General features: G+C 36.9%; 1 protein-coding gene across 1 annotated transcript in view; it reads left to right on the top strand.

Annotated features, from left to right (window-relative positions):
- LOC101207174 (probable inactive ATP-dependent zinc metalloprotease FTSHI 5, chloroplastic) overlaps window positions 1-19,418 on the top strand; it is a 73,535-nt gene that overhangs the window by 28,022 nt on the left and 26,095 nt on the right. The window contains exons 9-12 of the mRNA XM_004142539.3: window positions 81-202; window positions 7,724-7,925; window positions 15,565-15,693; window positions 16,751-16,933. Coding sequence (XP_004142587.1) covers window positions 81-202; window positions 7,724-7,925; window positions 15,565-15,693; window positions 16,751-16,933 — 636 coding nt within the window. The remainder of the gene's footprint in view (window positions 1-80; window positions 203-7,723; window positions 7,926-15,564; window positions 15,694-16,750; window positions 16,934-19,418) is intronic.

Genomic DNA, 19,418 nt, shown 5'->3' with positions numbered 1-19,418 from the left:
CTTTTTATGCTAGAAGCGATTAGATGGTTAATTTTTGCAATCTTCCATGTCTAACTTTTGTCCTAGAGTTATATCTTTAGGCACCTGTGATCATATTTGTGGAGGATTTTGACCTCTTTGCTGGAGTTCGTGGCAAGTTTATTCATACCAAAGAACAGGATCACGAGGCTTTCATTAACCAACTTCTTGTGGAGCTTGATGGGTAAGCTTAAATTTCCTTTTGTTATTTTGACCATCCAATGTTCTAGTTCTCTTCCTCTGGATGTCTTCAAACATAGTAAAATCTATCCATGAGAAAACTGGCACTTATGTACTACAAGAAATCAGAAGTGTAATATATAGGAGAAATAAAATGTAGCAAAGGCATTTATGAAAATCTATTTGTAAACAGGAAATAAATTGGAACAGCATGTGGGGTTTTCTTTTATCTACAGGAACACTTTAACCTATTCTATGCAGTCGTAACTTCAAAAGTGAGACGCAAAATGCTATGGTTTAATTGCAGGCATGTGGTGTGGGAAGTTTGGACTGATAGGAACCTTTGAATATCCAAATGTTTTTTTTTTTGAAGAGAAAACAAGTCCCAATATTATTAATGTTTAAAAATAGAGAGACAAAAGCTCTTAATACAAGAGGGTTATACCATGAGCAAAGAGAGACGGATAAGCAGGCGCACCAAGTATCTCAACTAGGTTAATACCTACTTAGCATCCTCATCATGTCCTTGTTGCAGAAAGAAATAGAAAATATAAGTCTAAAGGTGGGAAGGGGTGTGAGATTTAGCGAAAAGGTTGGCCTCGTGTTGTGGTATGCTGTTCTTAAGGATTCTAATTCTTAAAATTCTGTTGGTATTTATACCCATTTGGGCCCCCTTTCAAATTTTGACAAGAGAGATTCTCACGTCATTCATTGAAATGTTTTTGACAAAGAAGGAAAATAATAAGGGTGTGTTTGGTTGAGATTATAAAGTGTTTAATTTTGTCAAAAAAACTATTTTGAAAAAATTGGTAGTGTTTGACAAATTAAAATAATGCATTTTTTAAAAATTCATTTATAAAATAATCTATTTTGAATAAATCTTTAAAAACCAAATTCACATATAAACACTTATAAAAAAGTTTAACTGAACATTAAGTGTTTAAATTTTAAACTCATTTCGAAAAAAGTGTTTAAAAGGAAATGTATTATTGAAAAACATTTTGTCGTTAATTCAATCCAAACGGACCCTAAATCTCTTATAGCTTCCATTGCAATCTACAAGCTGCATTTGGACAAATATTGTCTGCTTAAGCTCTTGAGAAAGGTGACCATTGTAATGATTTAGCTTCAAAAGTTAAGATTGCCTAGTTATTTGTTGTAGTTGGAGCGAAATATGAAATAACTCCCGTGCTTCATTCCAATAGAATTCAATCTATATATTATTTTTGAAACGGAGAAAAACTTCTTTATTAATAGTAAGAGCTCAATGTACAAAAGAATTATACAATGAGTTAAATAAAGAAGTCCAAACAAGTGAAAGAAGAAGAATAATAGGGATCAGAAGGTGCACCTGGACATCTCAACTAGGTTGACATCATGTTAGCACCAAAACATCATATCCCATTAAAACTAGCCTATTACAACAATGAGAACAAAATCCACCTATTACAATGAGAGTAGAATCCAGCCAATATAACAAAACTAAAAAAATCATCAAAAACTAGAAAAGAAAAAAGGCCAGAAAATAGGTGAGCCTTATTAGTACAACTAAGATACTACTGAGAAGTAGTTCTAGGAAACTGACTGAGATAGAAAAATTGTCCAATTGAGACAAAGGTCTTGTGTGGAGTAATTTGCAAAAAACTTGTTTAGAGAGCACCAAGCTACTGCATTACATTGCACTGAATTGAAAATTTCTAGACTTGATCTTTTCTTGTCTTGAAAAATCCGCTGATTACATTCAAACCACAATTCCGCTAAAAGAGTTTTTAATAGATTTAACCAAACCAGCCAAGGCTTATAAGGAAGAGGCGGACCCTCCAATAGATGAAGCACCGAGGAGCTGAGGGAGGCGTCGAATACTCAAGCAATATCAAAGATGGAGAAGAAACTATTCCAACAAACAGAGGAAAAGGGGCAAAGTAGGAAGAAATGAAGCAATGACTCATTAGCATTCATACAGAGAGGGCAAACCGAAGGCTGGAGGCATCTGCTTGGGGATTTCTTTTGAAGAATTTCTGCGCAATTTAGGGACCCGAAAAGCATGATCCGCATCAGAATGTTCACTCGCCGAGGGCAGCTTGATTTCCATAAGGCTTTGAAGAGTTTTTTATCCATTGGGGAGGCAGAATTTAAGTGGGCTGAGAGAGATTTAACAGAGAATCTGAATCTAACTTGCTGTCCAATTGACCAAACCTTGGAGTCATCAAAATCAAACACTTTTTCTGGCGCAAGAAGAGCTAATAAGGAACCAAAGGCTACTATTTCCTCTTCTTTCAAGCTTCTTCTGAAGGAGAGGGACCAAGAGAGGGTAGAATGATCCCAATGATCAACAATTGAGCCTTGTGGTAATAAAGCAATTTTGAAAAGCGAAGGAAAAGGTTCCTTTTAGAGTAGAGGGACCGACCCAGAAATCTGTCCAAAAACCAATTCTGCTGCCACCGCCAAGCTTAAGGTGAGCTAAATGCTCCACCAGCCTCCACATTCTAGAAATGTTAACCCAAGGGCTCCTTAGGCTATTTCCAGATTTTCCCAAAGCAAACCAATCAAATGTATCTTTGCCATGGATACTACAAATAATTTTCCTCCATAAAGCTGAATCTTCCTTAGAATATCTCAGCCCCACTTAGCAAACAAAGCTGAATTTTGGGTTTTAATGCCTCCTAGACCGAGACCTCCATCTTTTGAAGGAAGGGAAACCAAGCTCCATTTTACTAGATGATTGATCTTGCCGCCTGCAAATCCTTCCCAAAAGAAGTTCCTCATGATTTTTTCCAATGAAGTTGGCACATGAGCTGGAATAAGGAACAAGGAACAAGGAACAAGGACAGATAGTAAGTTGGGAGGCTGGCCAAGACAGCATTGCATAAAGTTTGCCTTCCTCCTCTAGAGATATTAAAGCGCTTCCATCTGTCTAATTTCTTATGAATTCTATCAATGACTGGCTGCCAAAACTCCCTTCGCTGAGGGTAGCCTCTAAGTAGACCCAAGTAGAGAATAGATAATTTTTCTGCCTTGCAACCAAGCCGGGCTGCTGTTTGAAACAATTCATCATCATTTATATTTACACCACTAAAGCTGATTTCTCCAATTAATCTTCTGCCTTGAACACCATTCACAAAGTCTAATGGCATCCTTCAACTTGAGAAACATTTGATCATCATACTTGCAAAAAACGTAGGGTGTCATCAGCAAATTGGAGTAGGGGAAGATGGATTGAATCCTTACCCACAAGAAAACCCTCATATTGCCCATTAAAGTGAAGATTATTGATGATTGCTACTAAAACTTCACTTACTAGAAGGAAAAGAAAGGGAGAAAGGGGGTCCCCTTGGCGGATGCCTCTTGAAGCTATAATGCGGCCCCTTGGTTTCCCATTAATGAATATTAAGAATTTAGGGTTCTTTAAGCAACCCATCATCCAAGCAGTCCATTTGGCACTAAATTTTTTCTGGCGTAAAACCTTCTCAAGGAAGTTCCAATCCACTCAATCAAAGGCCTTCTCAAGGTCAAGCTTCAAGATCCAACCCTTTTTCTTTTTTGCCCTATAATCTTCTACGGCCTCATTAGCACTTAATATAGGGTCTAGTATTTGTCTTCCTTCTATAAAAGCACTTTGGTAAGGGCTGATGATTGAGTCCATTACAGATTTTAACCGTTCTGCTAGGACTTTAGCTACTACCTTATAAGATAGGGTAGTGAGATTGATTGGGTGAAAATCTTTCATTTCCAAGGCCAATTCTGTTTTGTGTACAAGGCAAATGAAATTTTCATCAATACAAGCGTTCAATCTACCATTGCTGTGAAAATCTTTCAACAAGGCTTCTAAAGAATCTTTGAAAATAGGCCAATGCTTGATGGGGAATTCCACGGTAAAACCATCGATCCCTGGGGCTTTGTTCCTGCCAAGAGCTTTTACTGCCAAAAATATTTCTTCTGTTGGAAACTGAGAAATTAGTGCAGCATTCTGAGCTTGAGTGATACAAGGCCAATCAATGATGAGAGGGATGAATCTATTACCTGGGATTTTAGTATAAAGACTACCAAAGAAGCTCAGCACTATCCTTTCTATATCACAAGAAGAAGTTGTCATCACCCCATTAGTATCTTTCAATTCTGAAATTAAAATTTTCCTCTTCTTTGCATTCAGAAAACGGTGGAAAAACCCAGAATTTTTATCCCCAACCGACAGCCAATTAATGCTGAGTAATTCTGCTTGTAATGCTGATCTGAATACACACTCTTCAAGATGGTAAATACTGAGTAATTCTGCTTGTAATGCTGATCTGAATACACACTCGTCCTCATTTAGGCCTATCGAATCTGCTATAGCGTCACAAATGCTGATCTGAATACACACTCGTCCGCAAGGAGAGATTTTTCTTTTTCTTTAAGCTTGGCCTGCGTAGTGGAATGCCAAATTTTAACAGTCACCTTTATCTTTCTCCATTGCTCATGTAGAATAAAACCAGCCCATTCATGGTGAGTGAAGTTGGATACTGTTTATTCAATTAAAAGGTTGCACCTATTGGACAACAGCCAGCTGTTGCAAAACCGAAAGGGAGAGGGACCCCAGATGATGGCACCAGCTTCTAATAAAATGGGGAAATGGTCTGAGAAGATGCGGGTTTTGCAAGAGACCTGGGAGTTTTCAAGAAGGTCATCCCAATCTTTGTTTATAAAGAACCTATTAAGCAATGATCTGGAAGAGGAACTACCATCCCTTGACCAAGTGAACCTCCCATTTTGTAGAGGTAGTTCCGTGAGATTAACTGCTGCAATGAATTTATTAAAATGATGCATGCTTCTTGTGTTTCTGCCGAAAGGGGATCTTTCATGAGCCCATCTTGTAATGTTAAAATCTCCACCTAAACACCATGCCTCAGCTGAGCATGATGTAAGGGCTAACAGTTCTGGCCAAATCAGTTTTTTTTCACTATACCTGCAGGGTCCATAAACATTAGTGATCCAGAAGATCTGATTACTTAGGGAGAGACATTTTATTGCAAGGAAAATCTCCCTTTAATCACCTGCATTACAGAATTTATACTGCTGTCCCACATTGTTAAAATTCCTCCGGAGGCACCTAATGATTCCACGAATTCCCAGCCGATGTCTCTAGAGCTCCATATTGATTTTATAATGACAGAATTGATGACTTCCATTTTTCATTCTTGTATCAAGACAACATCCGGATCATGATTTTTTATGAATATCTTCAATGCTGCTCTTTTTGTGATGTCATTTAAACCCCTAGTGTTCCAAGAGATTATCTTCATTAGGCTGAATGAGAGGGGAGACGGCTTATCAATCTTTCATTAAACCAAGATGATGCCACAATCATTGACTAAGGGCAACAGATCCATTGGCAATTCTGAGGGAACTTTAATTGGAACAACACTTGCTTCATCAAATAGGGAAGATAGGTCAGCCCCTTCAATTTCTTCATTACTCTTCGAATCGAAACCATTTGGAAACCCCAAGGACTCCTCACTACTGACACTAAATGGAGACTTCAAGGTTTTGGAGGTTGGCTTGTCAATGGCAGCATGACAAGGGGAGCCTCGAAACAAATTAACCTTAGCGTTAATATTGGGGAGTTTTGAGTATTTGAAATGCTTGATAGGAGAGCATGAGTTTACTGACCTGGAAAGACAATTAGAAGTCTGAATTTTGGAGCTGCAAACCTCCAAAAGGCCAGGATTATTTTCTGAAATAGAAGGCTTTAAGTTGTGCTTCCGAGGGGGGCTGAAAATGGAATTTTTATGTCACAACCTCCATTCAATTCAGACTTCAATAAGGCAGTCCATAAATTATTAAAAGAAGTATGCTTCCGAGAATAGTGCTTCAGAATTTTTGGAGCTTGAACTAGGAGAGATTTGTCACCTTGTGAAGAATTAGTCTTGTTGCAGAAACCATAAACTGAAGGAGAAGGAACAGAGGAGGCCAGATTAGAAAACTGTCGTCGGTTGGAGGGAAAATTGTTTTCTTTAATTACCTTTGAGGAAAATTCATAATTCTGCATGATATTAATTAAAGGGGATTTACCCTTTTTCTCTCTACTTAGATTTACAGCTGCCAAATTAATTGGAATTTGATTTCTATGCGTGGGCCCCAGTTTCTTTCGGATACAGCTGTGTTCATTAGGAGTTTCATTAATTAAAAGTAGAGACTGTTCAGGTTTCCTCCCAATGGAGTTGGCTTCCAACTGTGAATCGGAACCTTTCATCTTCTCCTGCACTGGAGAGGTGGCCAGAAAATGTTGCAGAGATTGGAAAGGGTTTCTGCATTTTGGTAAGGTAGCAAAAAATGATCTTGGCACATTTAATACTGGAGGGAAGGAGGATAGGTTACACCCTTCATCAAACAAAGCTTCTCTTACCCTTAGCCTATCAACGGAATTTCTAAAAACATATTGCACACTGGGGGATTTTCTGGAAAAATGAGGGCTTAGAAACTCCAAGTCTCCAAAATGCAGAAATATTTTTCCCCTCTTTTGATCTGAAATTTCAATGGTTGATGGAACAAAACCACATTGATTCTTCTTGACCTTAATGTGAGCTTCACTACAATTGGTAAAATTAAGGGTTTCAGTGGCTATTTCTACGAGTCCTCCAAAATGGTCTCCAATTACTTCGAAAATACTTCTACACCCGAAGTCAAGAGGAAGATTCTTCACTTTAATCCAACCTCCATAGCCTTTCAACATCAGTGGCCTACTATGTTTCAAGCTGTCCCATCTTTTGAATTTAAGGTGAAATTTGCCCCATGCCTGCCATTTACCTACTGCACCAATTAATTCACTAAGGGAGCCTTGATCAAGGCTGATAAGTGCATTGTCATCATAAAGGGGGTTTATAACAATGTTGGTTTGGAATTTTGATTCAGAAATTTGCGAATCCATCTCCAATCATCGGAAGCAAAAAGTTTTGAGAAGTTAATAATTTCATATTTATTTTGGGCTTTGAAGTTGGTTAATAATTTCATATTTATTTTGAAGCTATTTAATGGCTCTTTATTTCTCTATTTTAAGGCTTCAATATTAGTATTAACATTTTAATGTTATTACCAAATGGAAATGTGCGATGCACGATACGTTATGATACACAATACACTAAGTTTTTGGTGGATCTAATAAGATGTTTTGATTTTCTCTTATTCGTGCATTCTTTGGTGCTTATGGGGAGAAAGAAAGCGCCAACTCTTTAACAACTCCTTTTTTTATCTTTTAGTTGTTTCTTGAGCTTGTTTTATCTGCTGTTTTTTCTTGGTGTAAAACAATGTACCCTTTGCTCATTTTAGCTTATCTTTCTAGTAGTAATTGGCACTCCTTTCTATGATCACCATTTGCTGCTTGGGGTTTTCCCCTGATTTCGTATATCAATGAAATGTTTCTTTTACCAAAAAAACAATACATTAAATTTTAATTTCTATTAGAGTTTAGTAAAGAAGTCTCCTAGATTTAATGCTGCACTATACAGGCCACATTATTTTCTCTTACAACATGTTAAGGATCTACGTGTAGGTTTGAGAAGCAAGATGGAGTAGTTTTGATGGCCACCACTCGGAATTTGAAGCAAATTGATGACGCTTTACAGCGGCCTGGGCGGATGGATCGAGTATTTCATCTTCAAAGTCCAACACAATATGAAAGAGAGAAAATACTACAAATTGCTGCGGAAGAATTCATGGATGAGGAGCTCATTAATTATGTAGATTGGAAAAAGGTAATTTGTATTCACCCTTCTTTCGTTCGTAATATGTCAACGGTAAGTGTTTGCACTGAAGTCTTGTATGGCACTTCACACCAGTAAACTTTAAGGACTTGTTGCAGATAATGAGGGTCATGAAACTGGTTAATTGCTTGCCTATGATATTTGCTTGATTCAAGACATAATTTTTGATGGTTTGATTCGAGTGGTTTCTTGTTCATAATTTGATTTTAGTCATTGTTGCATTGTTTATATATAGGGCAATCTTGTAATTTTAGTTTGAGTTTTTTTTTTTGTTGAACGACAAGTTTCTTTAATGATAGAATCTCAAAGTACAAGAGAATTATACAATGAGAATAATAGAGAAGTCTAGAGAGAGAGAAATAGATAGATAGGATCAGGAGGTGCACCTGGACATCTTAACTAGGTCGACACCCAAATAGCGCCATCTTCATACCCCAAAGAAAAAAAGAAAGCAAAGACCATATAAAGACTAGATACAGCAGTACAAACTAGCCAAACTAGGCAAAATTTAAATTGAAGAATAGCAATCCAAGAAAAGAATCAAAACAAAAACGACTGGACTTCGAAGAAGCCGTAGCCCCCACTAAGGTGAATGCCGAATGAAGGCAGTCCAGTTGAGACAAATATCCTGAATTGAGTAGTCTTTGAATTCAGCGTTCAAGGAGCACGAGGCTGCTGCATTCCTTTTTGTCGTGTCCACGGTGTCAAACAAACCCCTTTCCTTGTCATAAAGAGTACGCTGATTGCGCTCAAACCATATCTCAGCTAGTAGCGCTTTTTCCATATTTACCCAAATTAGATTCGGTTTCTTGTCTGTCATTAAGGGTCCCCTCGATAGCTGAAAAACATTGGAGCTTAAGGATTCATAAAAAACCCATACCACTTTAAACATAGAGAAAATGCTATTCCAGCATTTAGAGGAATAGGGGCATAAGATGAATAAGTGTAGTAAATCCTCACTGTCCTTAAACAAAGAGGACACACCGATGGCAGCAAGCACTTATTAGGAAGCTTCCTTTGCATAATCATAGAGCTGTTAAGAAGTCTGAAAGCCATAATCCAAACTAAAATGTTTATTCTCCTTGGGCTGCTGCTTTTCCAAAGAGCTTTGTAGCAAGCTTTCTCCAATGGGGAAGATGGAGAGAGATGTGTCGAGAGGGATTTGACTGAGAAATGCCCCAAGGAATTTGAGTACCATACCCTCCTATCTTCCAATTCTGCCACTCTCTTTGAGGAGAGGAGAAACAAAAATTGGAATTCTTGGATTTCCTCATTCTTGAGTAGTCTTTGAAACACTATAGACCAAGAATTTGTGTCACTGTCCCAGTGGGCAGCAACTGAACCGTTTGGCAGCAAGGCTATTTTGAATAGCTTTGTGTATTGAATTTTTAAAGGGATTTCTCCAGCCCATGAATCTGCCCAGAATGCCAGTCTTCTTCCATTACTAAGCTTGAAGGATGCCAAAATTTCCACCTTTTCCCATGCTGTTAAGATGCTGATCCAGGGGCTTCTTAAGCTATTCCCTGATTTGCTTAGAGTGTGCCAATCAAAAGTTTCACTGCCATGGATACTTCTAATCACTTTCCTCAGTGCGGTGTTTCACTTTCCCCATTTATCAAGGAGTGCCGTATTTTGAATTCTGATACCTCCCAGTCTCAGCCTCCCATTCAGCTGCGAAGGTGTGACCTTACTCCAAGACACCAAGCGATTTATTTTGCTGCCAGAGTTCCCCTCCTAAAAGGAATTTTGCATTAGCTTTTCAAGAGTAGAGACTACATTTTCTGGAATGGCAAAGAGAGACAAGGAGTAGGTTGGAAGATTAGCCTAGATTGAAGTGCTTAAGGTTTGTCTTCTACCTTTAGGTATGTTTCAACTTTTTCCATCTATCCAATTTTTTGTGTACTCTATCAATCATGGGTTGCCAAAAAACTTTTTGCCTATGCTAGCCTCTCAAGGGAAGACCTAAATATAGAAATAGGAGCTTTTCCACTTTACTGCTTTGTTTTCCTACCATTTGAAGTAGTTCTTCGTCCCCCCATTAACTCCACTAAGTGCAGACTTGTCCCAATTCACTTTCTGATCTGAGCTCCATCAAACAAGTTGATAGCCTCCTTTAACTTGAAGCATAGCTTCGTTATTTTTACAGAATAGGATAGTATCATCGGCATATTGGAGGATGGGAATGTGCACTCTATCTTTACCAACCATGAAACTCTCAAATTGGCCATTTTCATGCAGCTTGTTGATGATAGCTTCTAGAACTTTGCTGACTTGCAGGAATAAGAAAGGCGAAAGTGGATCTCCTTGTCAAATACCTCTAGAAGCCACTATCCTTCATCTTGGCTTTTCGTTAATGAAGATGGAAAATAGGGGCAAAACTATCATATGTACAAGCATTCAGAGGCACTCCTGCATCATAAATCCATCGGGCAATTCTTTGCATGGTGTGCTCCCTCATTTCCTTCTTGTATGCCGCATTCAACGAAGTTTGTTTTCCTTTGTTCTTTCTATTTTGAACCACGGTTTCTGGGTTGGGAGTAAAAAATTCATCCATTGGACCCTTTTGTCTTGGCTTTTTCAAGCTCGGGCCACTTGGTGTTGCTCTGTTGTTTACACTAACACTCCCTTCATCTTCATCCTCGATACCATAATCTTATACTTCAATGTTCACAACCAAATTTCTTTGTTCTTCAATCTCCTTTTTCTTGGACATATGCTCTTTAATTTCGTCATTCACATGATTCGAACATTTTCTACAAGTTGTGGCATTTCTATAACCACCAACGAGGTGTTGTTTCATCCTATATACCCCTCCTTTTGTTACTTTCGAACAAAATCTACAGACAAACGTCTTTATATCTGCATTTTGCAATCAACCATATTTCCACACTGGATCTTTCCTCGATCTTTCATCAGCCATCTATGACCTAAGTTATCAAAATAATTATTCACTACAATTATTTTTTAAATTAACAAAAAAATAAATCAGATTTTTTTTGAAGTAATTCATACTGATTTGTAATATTATAAAAAAAAGTAAAAACTACTGTATTTAAATTTGCACTTCTATTTTAGTTATTCTGCTGTAATCTACTAAAGTAATTCTACCTTAGAAAGTAGAAGGTATTTCAAAAAACATAAGGTATTTCAAAAAACATAAGGTATTTAAATCTGCACTTCCGTTTTAGTTTAAAAAAAACAGCAGCTTACTCCATGTTAGAAAAAAAAAACATAAGGTATTTATGTTGAAAAAAATTGAAAATTTACCTAACCGGTAATGGCAATGATTTTGGGAAGCTTCTTTGTCTTCTCTTTTCTTCTGTTTTTGCACCAAAAAACAGAGTAATGGCAGCACCAAATATTGGGAAGCTTTTGACGTTTTGTGTGAAGAAGGGTGGCTGGTGGCCCTTGCCGGAGAGATTCATTGAAGGCCAGCGCCGGCGATAGAGATTCTTTGAAGGCGAAGAGGTAGAGGAAGATGTTTGTTGAAGAAGAGAAGCCGCGTGGGAGAAGAAGAGTTGTTTCTTAACTTTCACGCAATAGGTATAGAAAACCTATATAAATTATTTTTTTTATTAAAGCCCAGCCCACTACTTATAAAAAAGTCCACGCCTAATGTGCCTAATGCTCCTCAAAGAAGGCGCATGCCTAAACCAAGCTTTATTGAAAACGCCTCGCTTCTTCACGAATAAGTCCCAGCCTCGCGACTTGAGCCTAGGCACGCGCCTTGATGCGCCTTTTACCAATTCTGACAGTGACTAGTGCTTCAATCTTGTGCCATTCCCTTGAAATGCTAATCCATGAGCTTCTCAAACTCAATTCTCCTTCCCGCTAGTGTGCCAAAGGAAGGGGTGACTATCGTGAGTACTTGTAACTACTTTGTGCCACAAGGAATTCTGTTTTGACATGAATCTCCATCCCCATTTTGATAAAAGACTCATATTTTTATTCTCAAATTACTTAGGCCGAGGCTCCCATCTCTTTGTCTTTGGGTGATTATAGACCATATAGCTAAGTGGTTCAACTTTCCCCCATTGTTACCTTCCCAGGAAAATTTTCTCATGATTTTCTCCGAAGTACTAGAAGCTGAAATTGGCACGAGGAAAGTTGACATGTAGTAAGTTGGGAGATTGGAAAGGACTGATTTGCATAGTGTGATTCGCCCACCACGAGATAAGTTGTACCTCCTTGACTTGCTTAGTTTACCTTGAATTTTATCTATAATCGGCTGTCGGAATAAGGAGCTTTTTGGGTAGCCTACAAGCAGTAAGGAAGCTTTTCTATGCTTCAACTATCAAATGGTCTTCCCAAAGTGACCATCTCACTCGATTGAATATGCTTCTTTGTCACCTCTTTAGAGAAAAGAAAGTGATATTATTGACAGTTGTTATCATAGCCTATTGTTGGATATTATATTAAATTTACCTTCACCTACCAACATAAGCTTTTGGGTCAATTGATGATTTAAGACCTACTTATGACTCATTTGGAACGAAGGGAGCCATCATATCTTTGATGATAAAGAGATAGGGTATCACTTGCTTCTTTGATCATCTTTTATATACGTTGCTTACATGGTGCAAATTCATCCCCCTTCCCTCCCCCCCTTGTGATTACAACCCTGTATTTAAGAATGGAATAGCATTATGTAATTTCACATGGAATTTTTTGCTCTTTTGTAATTTCATTCAATCAATAAAATTCTAATTGACTGTTTCACGTAAAAAAAAAAGTCTACTAATCCAAGGACTATGAAGACATGAGACAAAATTTCAGACGTGTGCCAAGTATAAAGGCCTTTTCTATGTATGATTTGAAGAACTTCACACCAAAGAGAATCAGCGTTATGAATTTACTTCTACAGTTCTACCCCCATTTAGCCAATAATGCCGTCGCCATACTCCTTATTCTTGTGCCCCACAACTGAGAGAATCAGTTTCATGGGATTTGGTTTCTAAATTCGTATTGCACTTTGAACTTTGTTTTTGTTAGGATTTTCTTATATTTGTATTTTGTAATTGGAAATGATGAGGGTGCTAATTGTAACGGACATACTTGTCCAAGGTGTGTTTACCTATGGCCGTATGCTCCGATTAGCCCCAATTTATCTTGTCTTTATGTCTTGTATGTAGTTTAGGTAGTTGCTTTCAATTTCAAGTCGATAGGCTTGGGTGTGACGTTTCGGCATTTTTCATATGCAAGCCTGCCAGAGATGAAAATGTTAAAAATGTATTATAGGGGAGTCAAACCTGTTGAATCCCCGCCCAAGCCTTGTTGTACTCTTTGCAACCTATGCTTTCTTATTGCAATTGACAATCTTCAATGCTTGTTTTAACAATGTTTTCAATCAATTTAATCATCTTTCACGTTTTCTAAAAATATTTTCCAAGAACGTGAGGGGAGGTTGAAGCATGTGTTAAAGTTGTCCGCGATTTGCGGATTTTGATCGGCTGACTTGTTCGTCGAGCTAGAACAAGTGTCGCACAATCGTTCACATCGTGTTTGAAGGATTACGATTGTGACACTAATGATGTGCTAACCTACATAAGATATCAGGGTGCGTCCAATGACCCTTTGTTTTTCTTTGCTTTTACAAACTTTTTGTATCTTGAGTAATACCCTCTTTTCATAATATCAATGAGAAGCACTGTTTCTGTTTGACAAGAAAAAATCTTACATGTGTTTATTGTGCCTAAAAAGTGTCCAAAAACTTGGAGTGTCCAACTTGTATTGAACATAGATAATTTGTAGGTTCTATCATTTCATTTTGCATCTTTTAGTAACCTCTTAAGGAAACTTATCAACTTTTTTTACTGCAGCAATTTCTTAAATATCAATGAAAAATTTATTTCTTTACCAACAAAATAAAATAGAATTGCAAGATTTCCTTTCCGGAAAAACTGCCATTTTCAATATCTAGAAAACCAACTGGATTCTTAGATTTAGATTGCTGAGAAGACATCTACTCTCAATGCGTATGACCTTAAATTAGACTCAGAAATTGAAGAGGTGGATCTTAATGTTCTGTTTAACGGTGATCGCTTCACCGCGAAATAAAGTTCCCTTGGATCTGCCAAAGGTTTTGATGTCAATAGTCAATGATCATGGAGTTATTTTGGCTTAAATTAGCAGTCCAACCCTCCTCTTCCTTCTCCCAGCTCTCATGAAGATTGTCTCCTGGAACACTAGGGGTTTAAATGACTCTTCCAAATGTGCAGCCCTCTATAAGTTCATAAAAATCTGCAACCCTAATGTAGTTATGATTCTTTTTTTTGAAACGGAGACAAATACTTATTTATTAATATGAACTCAATGTACAAGAGATTTATACGAGCCATAAAGAAGTAGTAATCAAGGGAGTCCTAGAGGGATCGGGAGGCGCACCCACACACCTCAATTAGGTTGACACCCCAATAGTGCCAAAGATCATTTCCCGAGCATTACCAACCAAAACAATAAAGAAGCAATAATAAAAGCATCCAGCATAGTACAAAGGTCGGACCTGAAAAAAACAAGAAACTCGGCTGTGGCTTGTTGTGTAGGTGGAGACTGTCAATCTTTATTATCCCTCTCGGCTGAAAAAGTGAATAATTTCGACGATAATAGATTTTAGTCCATTGATCACCATGGCTGGTTCACTGTTAAGCCTCTTTCGGCTCACCTAGAAACTGCCTCCCCAAAGAAAATGCCATTTTGGAGTTTTATCAACAATTTTCTTGTGTAGGCGGAGATCCGGTATTTTCTGAATCCTTATGTAAGGAATTACAAAAGAAATTCTTTCAACAAAGATGTGAATTAGGAAGGATTGGTCGACGAAATCTGAACCAGAGACTTAATCTTGATATACCTGAGAACAATACATTTTTGTTACAGCGAGATATATTGGCAGCTGCGGATCATTTGATTGGACTTAAATTTGGAATGGGTACACTTGACGATATGAATCATTTGAAAAATAAACGGATTCGTTGATGAATAACCTTCTTTTTACAGCTGTATGGAAATCAAGCAGCCCACAGAGAATTAACATCTTGATTTGGATTATTGTTTTCGGGTCCCTCAATTGTTCAAAAATATCGCAAAAGAAATCCCCTAACAAATGCCTCCTTCCTTCGATCTGTGCACTACGTATGAAGGCTAGTGAAGATATTCCTCATCTTTTTATGACCAGCCCCGTTTTGTTCTCCTGCTAGGTTAGGATTTTTTCTTGTTCAATTTTGATTGGGTTTTTGATCGATCCCTAAGTGCTAATGTGTTTCTACTTTTGTCAGACCCGATTTTACCCAAGAAATCACATCTAATATGGAAAATATGTCAAATGTTCTCCTCGCAGAATTATGGTTCGAGTGTCTATTGGGAGGTTGTTTTCTAGTATCTACTAATCAGTTAAAAGTTGTTTCATGTTAAAAAATAATGGTTGATTTTAAAAACATGTTTGTGAATGCGTGTAAGAGCCCTAATATTCATATAAATATATACAACAATAAGGTCATTTAAAAACTTTTTTTATTTTTCTTCTTCATTTCTTGATATCCATGAGTTTACACACTGACTAATCTCATGGGACTATTTTCCTTCTTAATTACACTTTATTTATTTTTGGTTACTAAATGGGATATTTTACTTTTAGGTTGCTGAGAAGACGGCCCTTTTACGACCTGTGGAACTAAAGCGTGTCCCACTTGCCTTGGAAGCAAGTGCTTTTCGGAGCAAGTTCCTTGACACCGATGAACTGATTAGCTACTGTAGCTGGTTTGCAGTAAGAATTTCTGCTTTGTTCACTAAAATAATAATAATATTATTATTGTTATTGCCAGAGACATTTATTAATTTTTCTTGCTCACTAGTGTTTTTATGTTTTAAAACCATAAAAGAAAAAAATATAATTGGCTTTGTCCGATTGTGTATCATGTCATTGTTGACAATTTTTTTTTCTAGCAAAAGAAAGGTCTCTTTGTCTCTCTTCAAAGTGAAGAAGTGTTAATGGTGCTGTTGGAAACTTAAGTTGGGTAAAGTTTATTTGGAGGGCAACCTCTGCTTTTTCCCCATTTTGATAGGTTTTTCTCTGTTTCCCTGGGTTATTGTCACCGCCCACTAATTGAGGGGAGTTGAGATGTTTGTTGCCTTTCTTTTGTTTCTGACCAGGTGACTCGTCATGGGGGAAGGGATTCTAGACTTTGGATTCTGAGAGGAGTTGGGTGTCTGGCTTTAAGTGTATAATAAGATCTTTTGGGGGTTGAAAATCACTATGGAGCTTTGGGAGGCGATTAGATTTAGTTCGTGGGTGTCTGTTACTTTTGTCCTAGTATTTTCCTTGTGGTTGGTTGGTTTGGTGAGTTGCTTTGTAGCTTATTTTAGGTTCCTTCTTCTTCCCTTTTTTTGGTTGTGTAATTGGTCTTTTTGTAGTTTTTTCCTTCCTTTCCCCTAGATTTCATTCGTTGATTTTTTTGGTCTTTTTTCTTCTAGAGTTTGTTTATTGAACATTTTGTTATTTTTCATATATCAATTAAAACCGTTATGCATTGTAATTGAGCTGTTAATCAATATACTTTTACATGGTGCTACTTTTTTGACGATTATTGGCAAGCGGAAGAAAAAAAGAATCAGAAGATGTATTTCCTATTTTCATTGTTTTAGTGGTATATATTCACATTTCCAACTGTCGATTTTCTTGATGATATCATTTATTATCATTGAGCTTGAAAGCTACAATATGCTTAACATTAAGTAAATAATCACTTCATTCAATTTTTCTTTCTTTTTTATTTGAGAATTTATTTTTCTTGATTGATCTGTGTAAAATCTTTGTTATACAGACTTTCAGTGGTGTTGTTCCTGAGTGGGTGCAGAAAACCAGAATAGTAAAAAAACTAAACAAAATGTTGGTAAATCATCTGGGATTAACACTGTCTAAAGAAGATCTTCAAAATGTGGTTGATCTGATGGAACCATACGGTCAAATAAGCAATGGAATTGAACTTCTCAATCCTCCTCTTGATGTAAGAAACTACTTCACATTGGTTTTTAAGTTTTTAGCTGTGTTAGTTAGTTATTGTCATCTTAAAGTTGTAGGTTTAGTATTTTTTATATATCCAGTTGCAATTCATTACTTGACTATTACAAATTTTCAAGTATTTAAAGATTACTTTTTGATGCATAAAAGGATGAAGAAACATTAATGACGTACAGTCAACTTATGAAAAGTTGAGTTTGGATAGATAAGGGTATAGGATTACTTTAGTTTTTTTATTGTTCTCAGCTATGTTAAAAAGAAAAATGGTTTCTGTTGTGTACAGTTTTTTGTTTGCATGGTAGTTATTAGCTGAAAAACGTTTTTTTATGAGATATTATTGCTGAAAAACATTGGATTAAATTATAAGTCTAGTCCCGGATGAATTTCAGGATCATGTTGAGTTGGTCCTTGAACTCAATAGTGTACCGTGTTCCTAAATCCTTAATTTTATGTTTAATAGGTCTCTAAAGTTTAAAATATGTATACTAGATCCCTGGCGTTTCAATATTACCTAATAGGTCGATGAGCTTTTAGGAGGGGTGTCTAATAGGTCTTTGAACCTTCAACTTTATGTTTAATAGGTCCTTCAAAAGACTAATAAAAAAACCAATGCTGGACTATACAACCCTTTCCCAATTCTTGTGTCTATATGGGAGGATTTATCAATATATTTTGTACTGGGGCTACCTAAGACACAAAGACAGAATGATGCCGTAATGGTAGTTGCAGACAGATTCAGCAAAATAGCCCATTTTCTACCCTGCAAGAAGACTAATGATGCTGTCTATATTGCTAATCTCTTCTTTTGAGAGATAATACGACTACATGGCATACCTATTTCTATTGTGTCAGATAGGGATGTGAAATTTTTAAGCCACTTTTGGCGAATCCTGTGAAAGAAACTAGATACCACACTGAAATTCAGTACTACAGCACACCCACAAACAAACGGTCAAACTGAAGTCACTAATAGAACCTTGGGGAATTGAATTCGTTGTCTAAGTTGTTCAAAGCCAAAGCAGTGGGACCTAGCACTAGCTCAAGCTGAATTTGCATTCAATAATATGAAAAACAGATCAACCGGGAGTTGCTCCTTTGAAATTGTTTGTACTAGAAGTCCTAGACTTACGTGTGATCTTGCCAATCTGCCATCTAATGCAGATATCAACATAGAAGCAGAAAATATGATTGAAAGAATACAAAGTCTGCACAAAGAGGTACATGAACATCTACGTAAAACTACTTTATCTTATAAACAAGATAAAGACAAGAAAAGAAGGGAAGTAAAGTTCAAAAAGGGAGATCTAGTGATGATTCATTGGAAGAAAAACAGATTTCCAACAGGAACGTATAATAAACTAAACGACAGACAGCTTGGGCCTTGTAAAGTACCAGCAAAGTATGGTGATAATGCCTACAGAATTGAACTGCCTGACAACCTACGTATCAGCCCTGTTTTTAATGAAGCAGACTTGAAGACCTACCACGCCCCAGATGAGTTCTAGCTTGCTGATTAGTTCAACTCAGGGACGAGTTGATTTTGGATGGGGTGGATTTGATGTAACTAAATAAGCTAACTAAATATCCCACCTAGATAACTAACCAAAGGCTGTTAAAGTTGTTACAACTAAACAGTTACACAACTGTAAAGTTCTAGTATAAATAAACATCTTCACCACATTGGGAAGATAAGAGAAATTTTCAAAGAAACATACTTTGGTATTACACCAATTACATTTGAATATGGATTGTATGATCATAAAGAAGCGGTGTATTTGACTGGAACTCATTTCTTTATCAAAGTTCATTGTGGAGCCTTGATCTTTCGGAGGTAATTAAGTTTGGCAAGACGATTTCCAGCAGTCAGTACGAATTGCGAAAGAAGATGTTTAGCTGTTTATCAGAAAGTAGCTTCTTGGAAATTTTGTCTCAAGTAATTTTGAATGTTAAAGAAGTGAGTGAATTTCAGGTTAAAGAAGTACAGAGAAATAAAAATACAAATACAAGACTAAACATGCTTCTAAATAAAAGGCGACCGAAAACTTGCATCGAGACGAACTTGAGGTCATTGGAGAAAGAACACCACGAGGAAGCTGAAAAGTGGTACTCCACTGGGGACTTGTGCTAAAAATCTTACCCTAAATATATCTATGGAATCTTCCAAAGCACAATTCTGACAATAATACAAAATGGTTGAGAAAAAGCAAATAGGATCTGTAAGGAGTCACCAGCGGCAGAGCATAAGTGCAAACTGAAGGGGATAAACAGTGACCAAAAAACGAAATTCCAAACAAAGATCCACAACTTTTATTCAGAGGAAGGAAATGATGTAATATAGAATAAAGCTATGGTTAAACAGCTGTAGTTAGTTAGTAAAACAGTTTAAACAGTTAAACTGTTTAACAGTTAAGGCTGTTTCATAAACAGTTATTTCAACTAATTGTAACTACTTACAAATTCTCAATAAATAC

This window comes from Cucumis sativus, chromosome 1, assembly GCF_000004075.3.
Source record: "Cucumis sativus cultivar 9930 chromosome 1, Cucumber_9930_V3, whole genome shotgun sequence".
Classification (NCBI taxonomy): Eukaryota; Viridiplantae; Streptophyta; class Magnoliopsida; order Cucurbitales; family Cucurbitaceae; genus Cucumis; species Cucumis sativus.
Note: the sequence above shows the minus strand (reverse complement) of the source record. Positions and strands in the feature narration are given on the sequence as shown.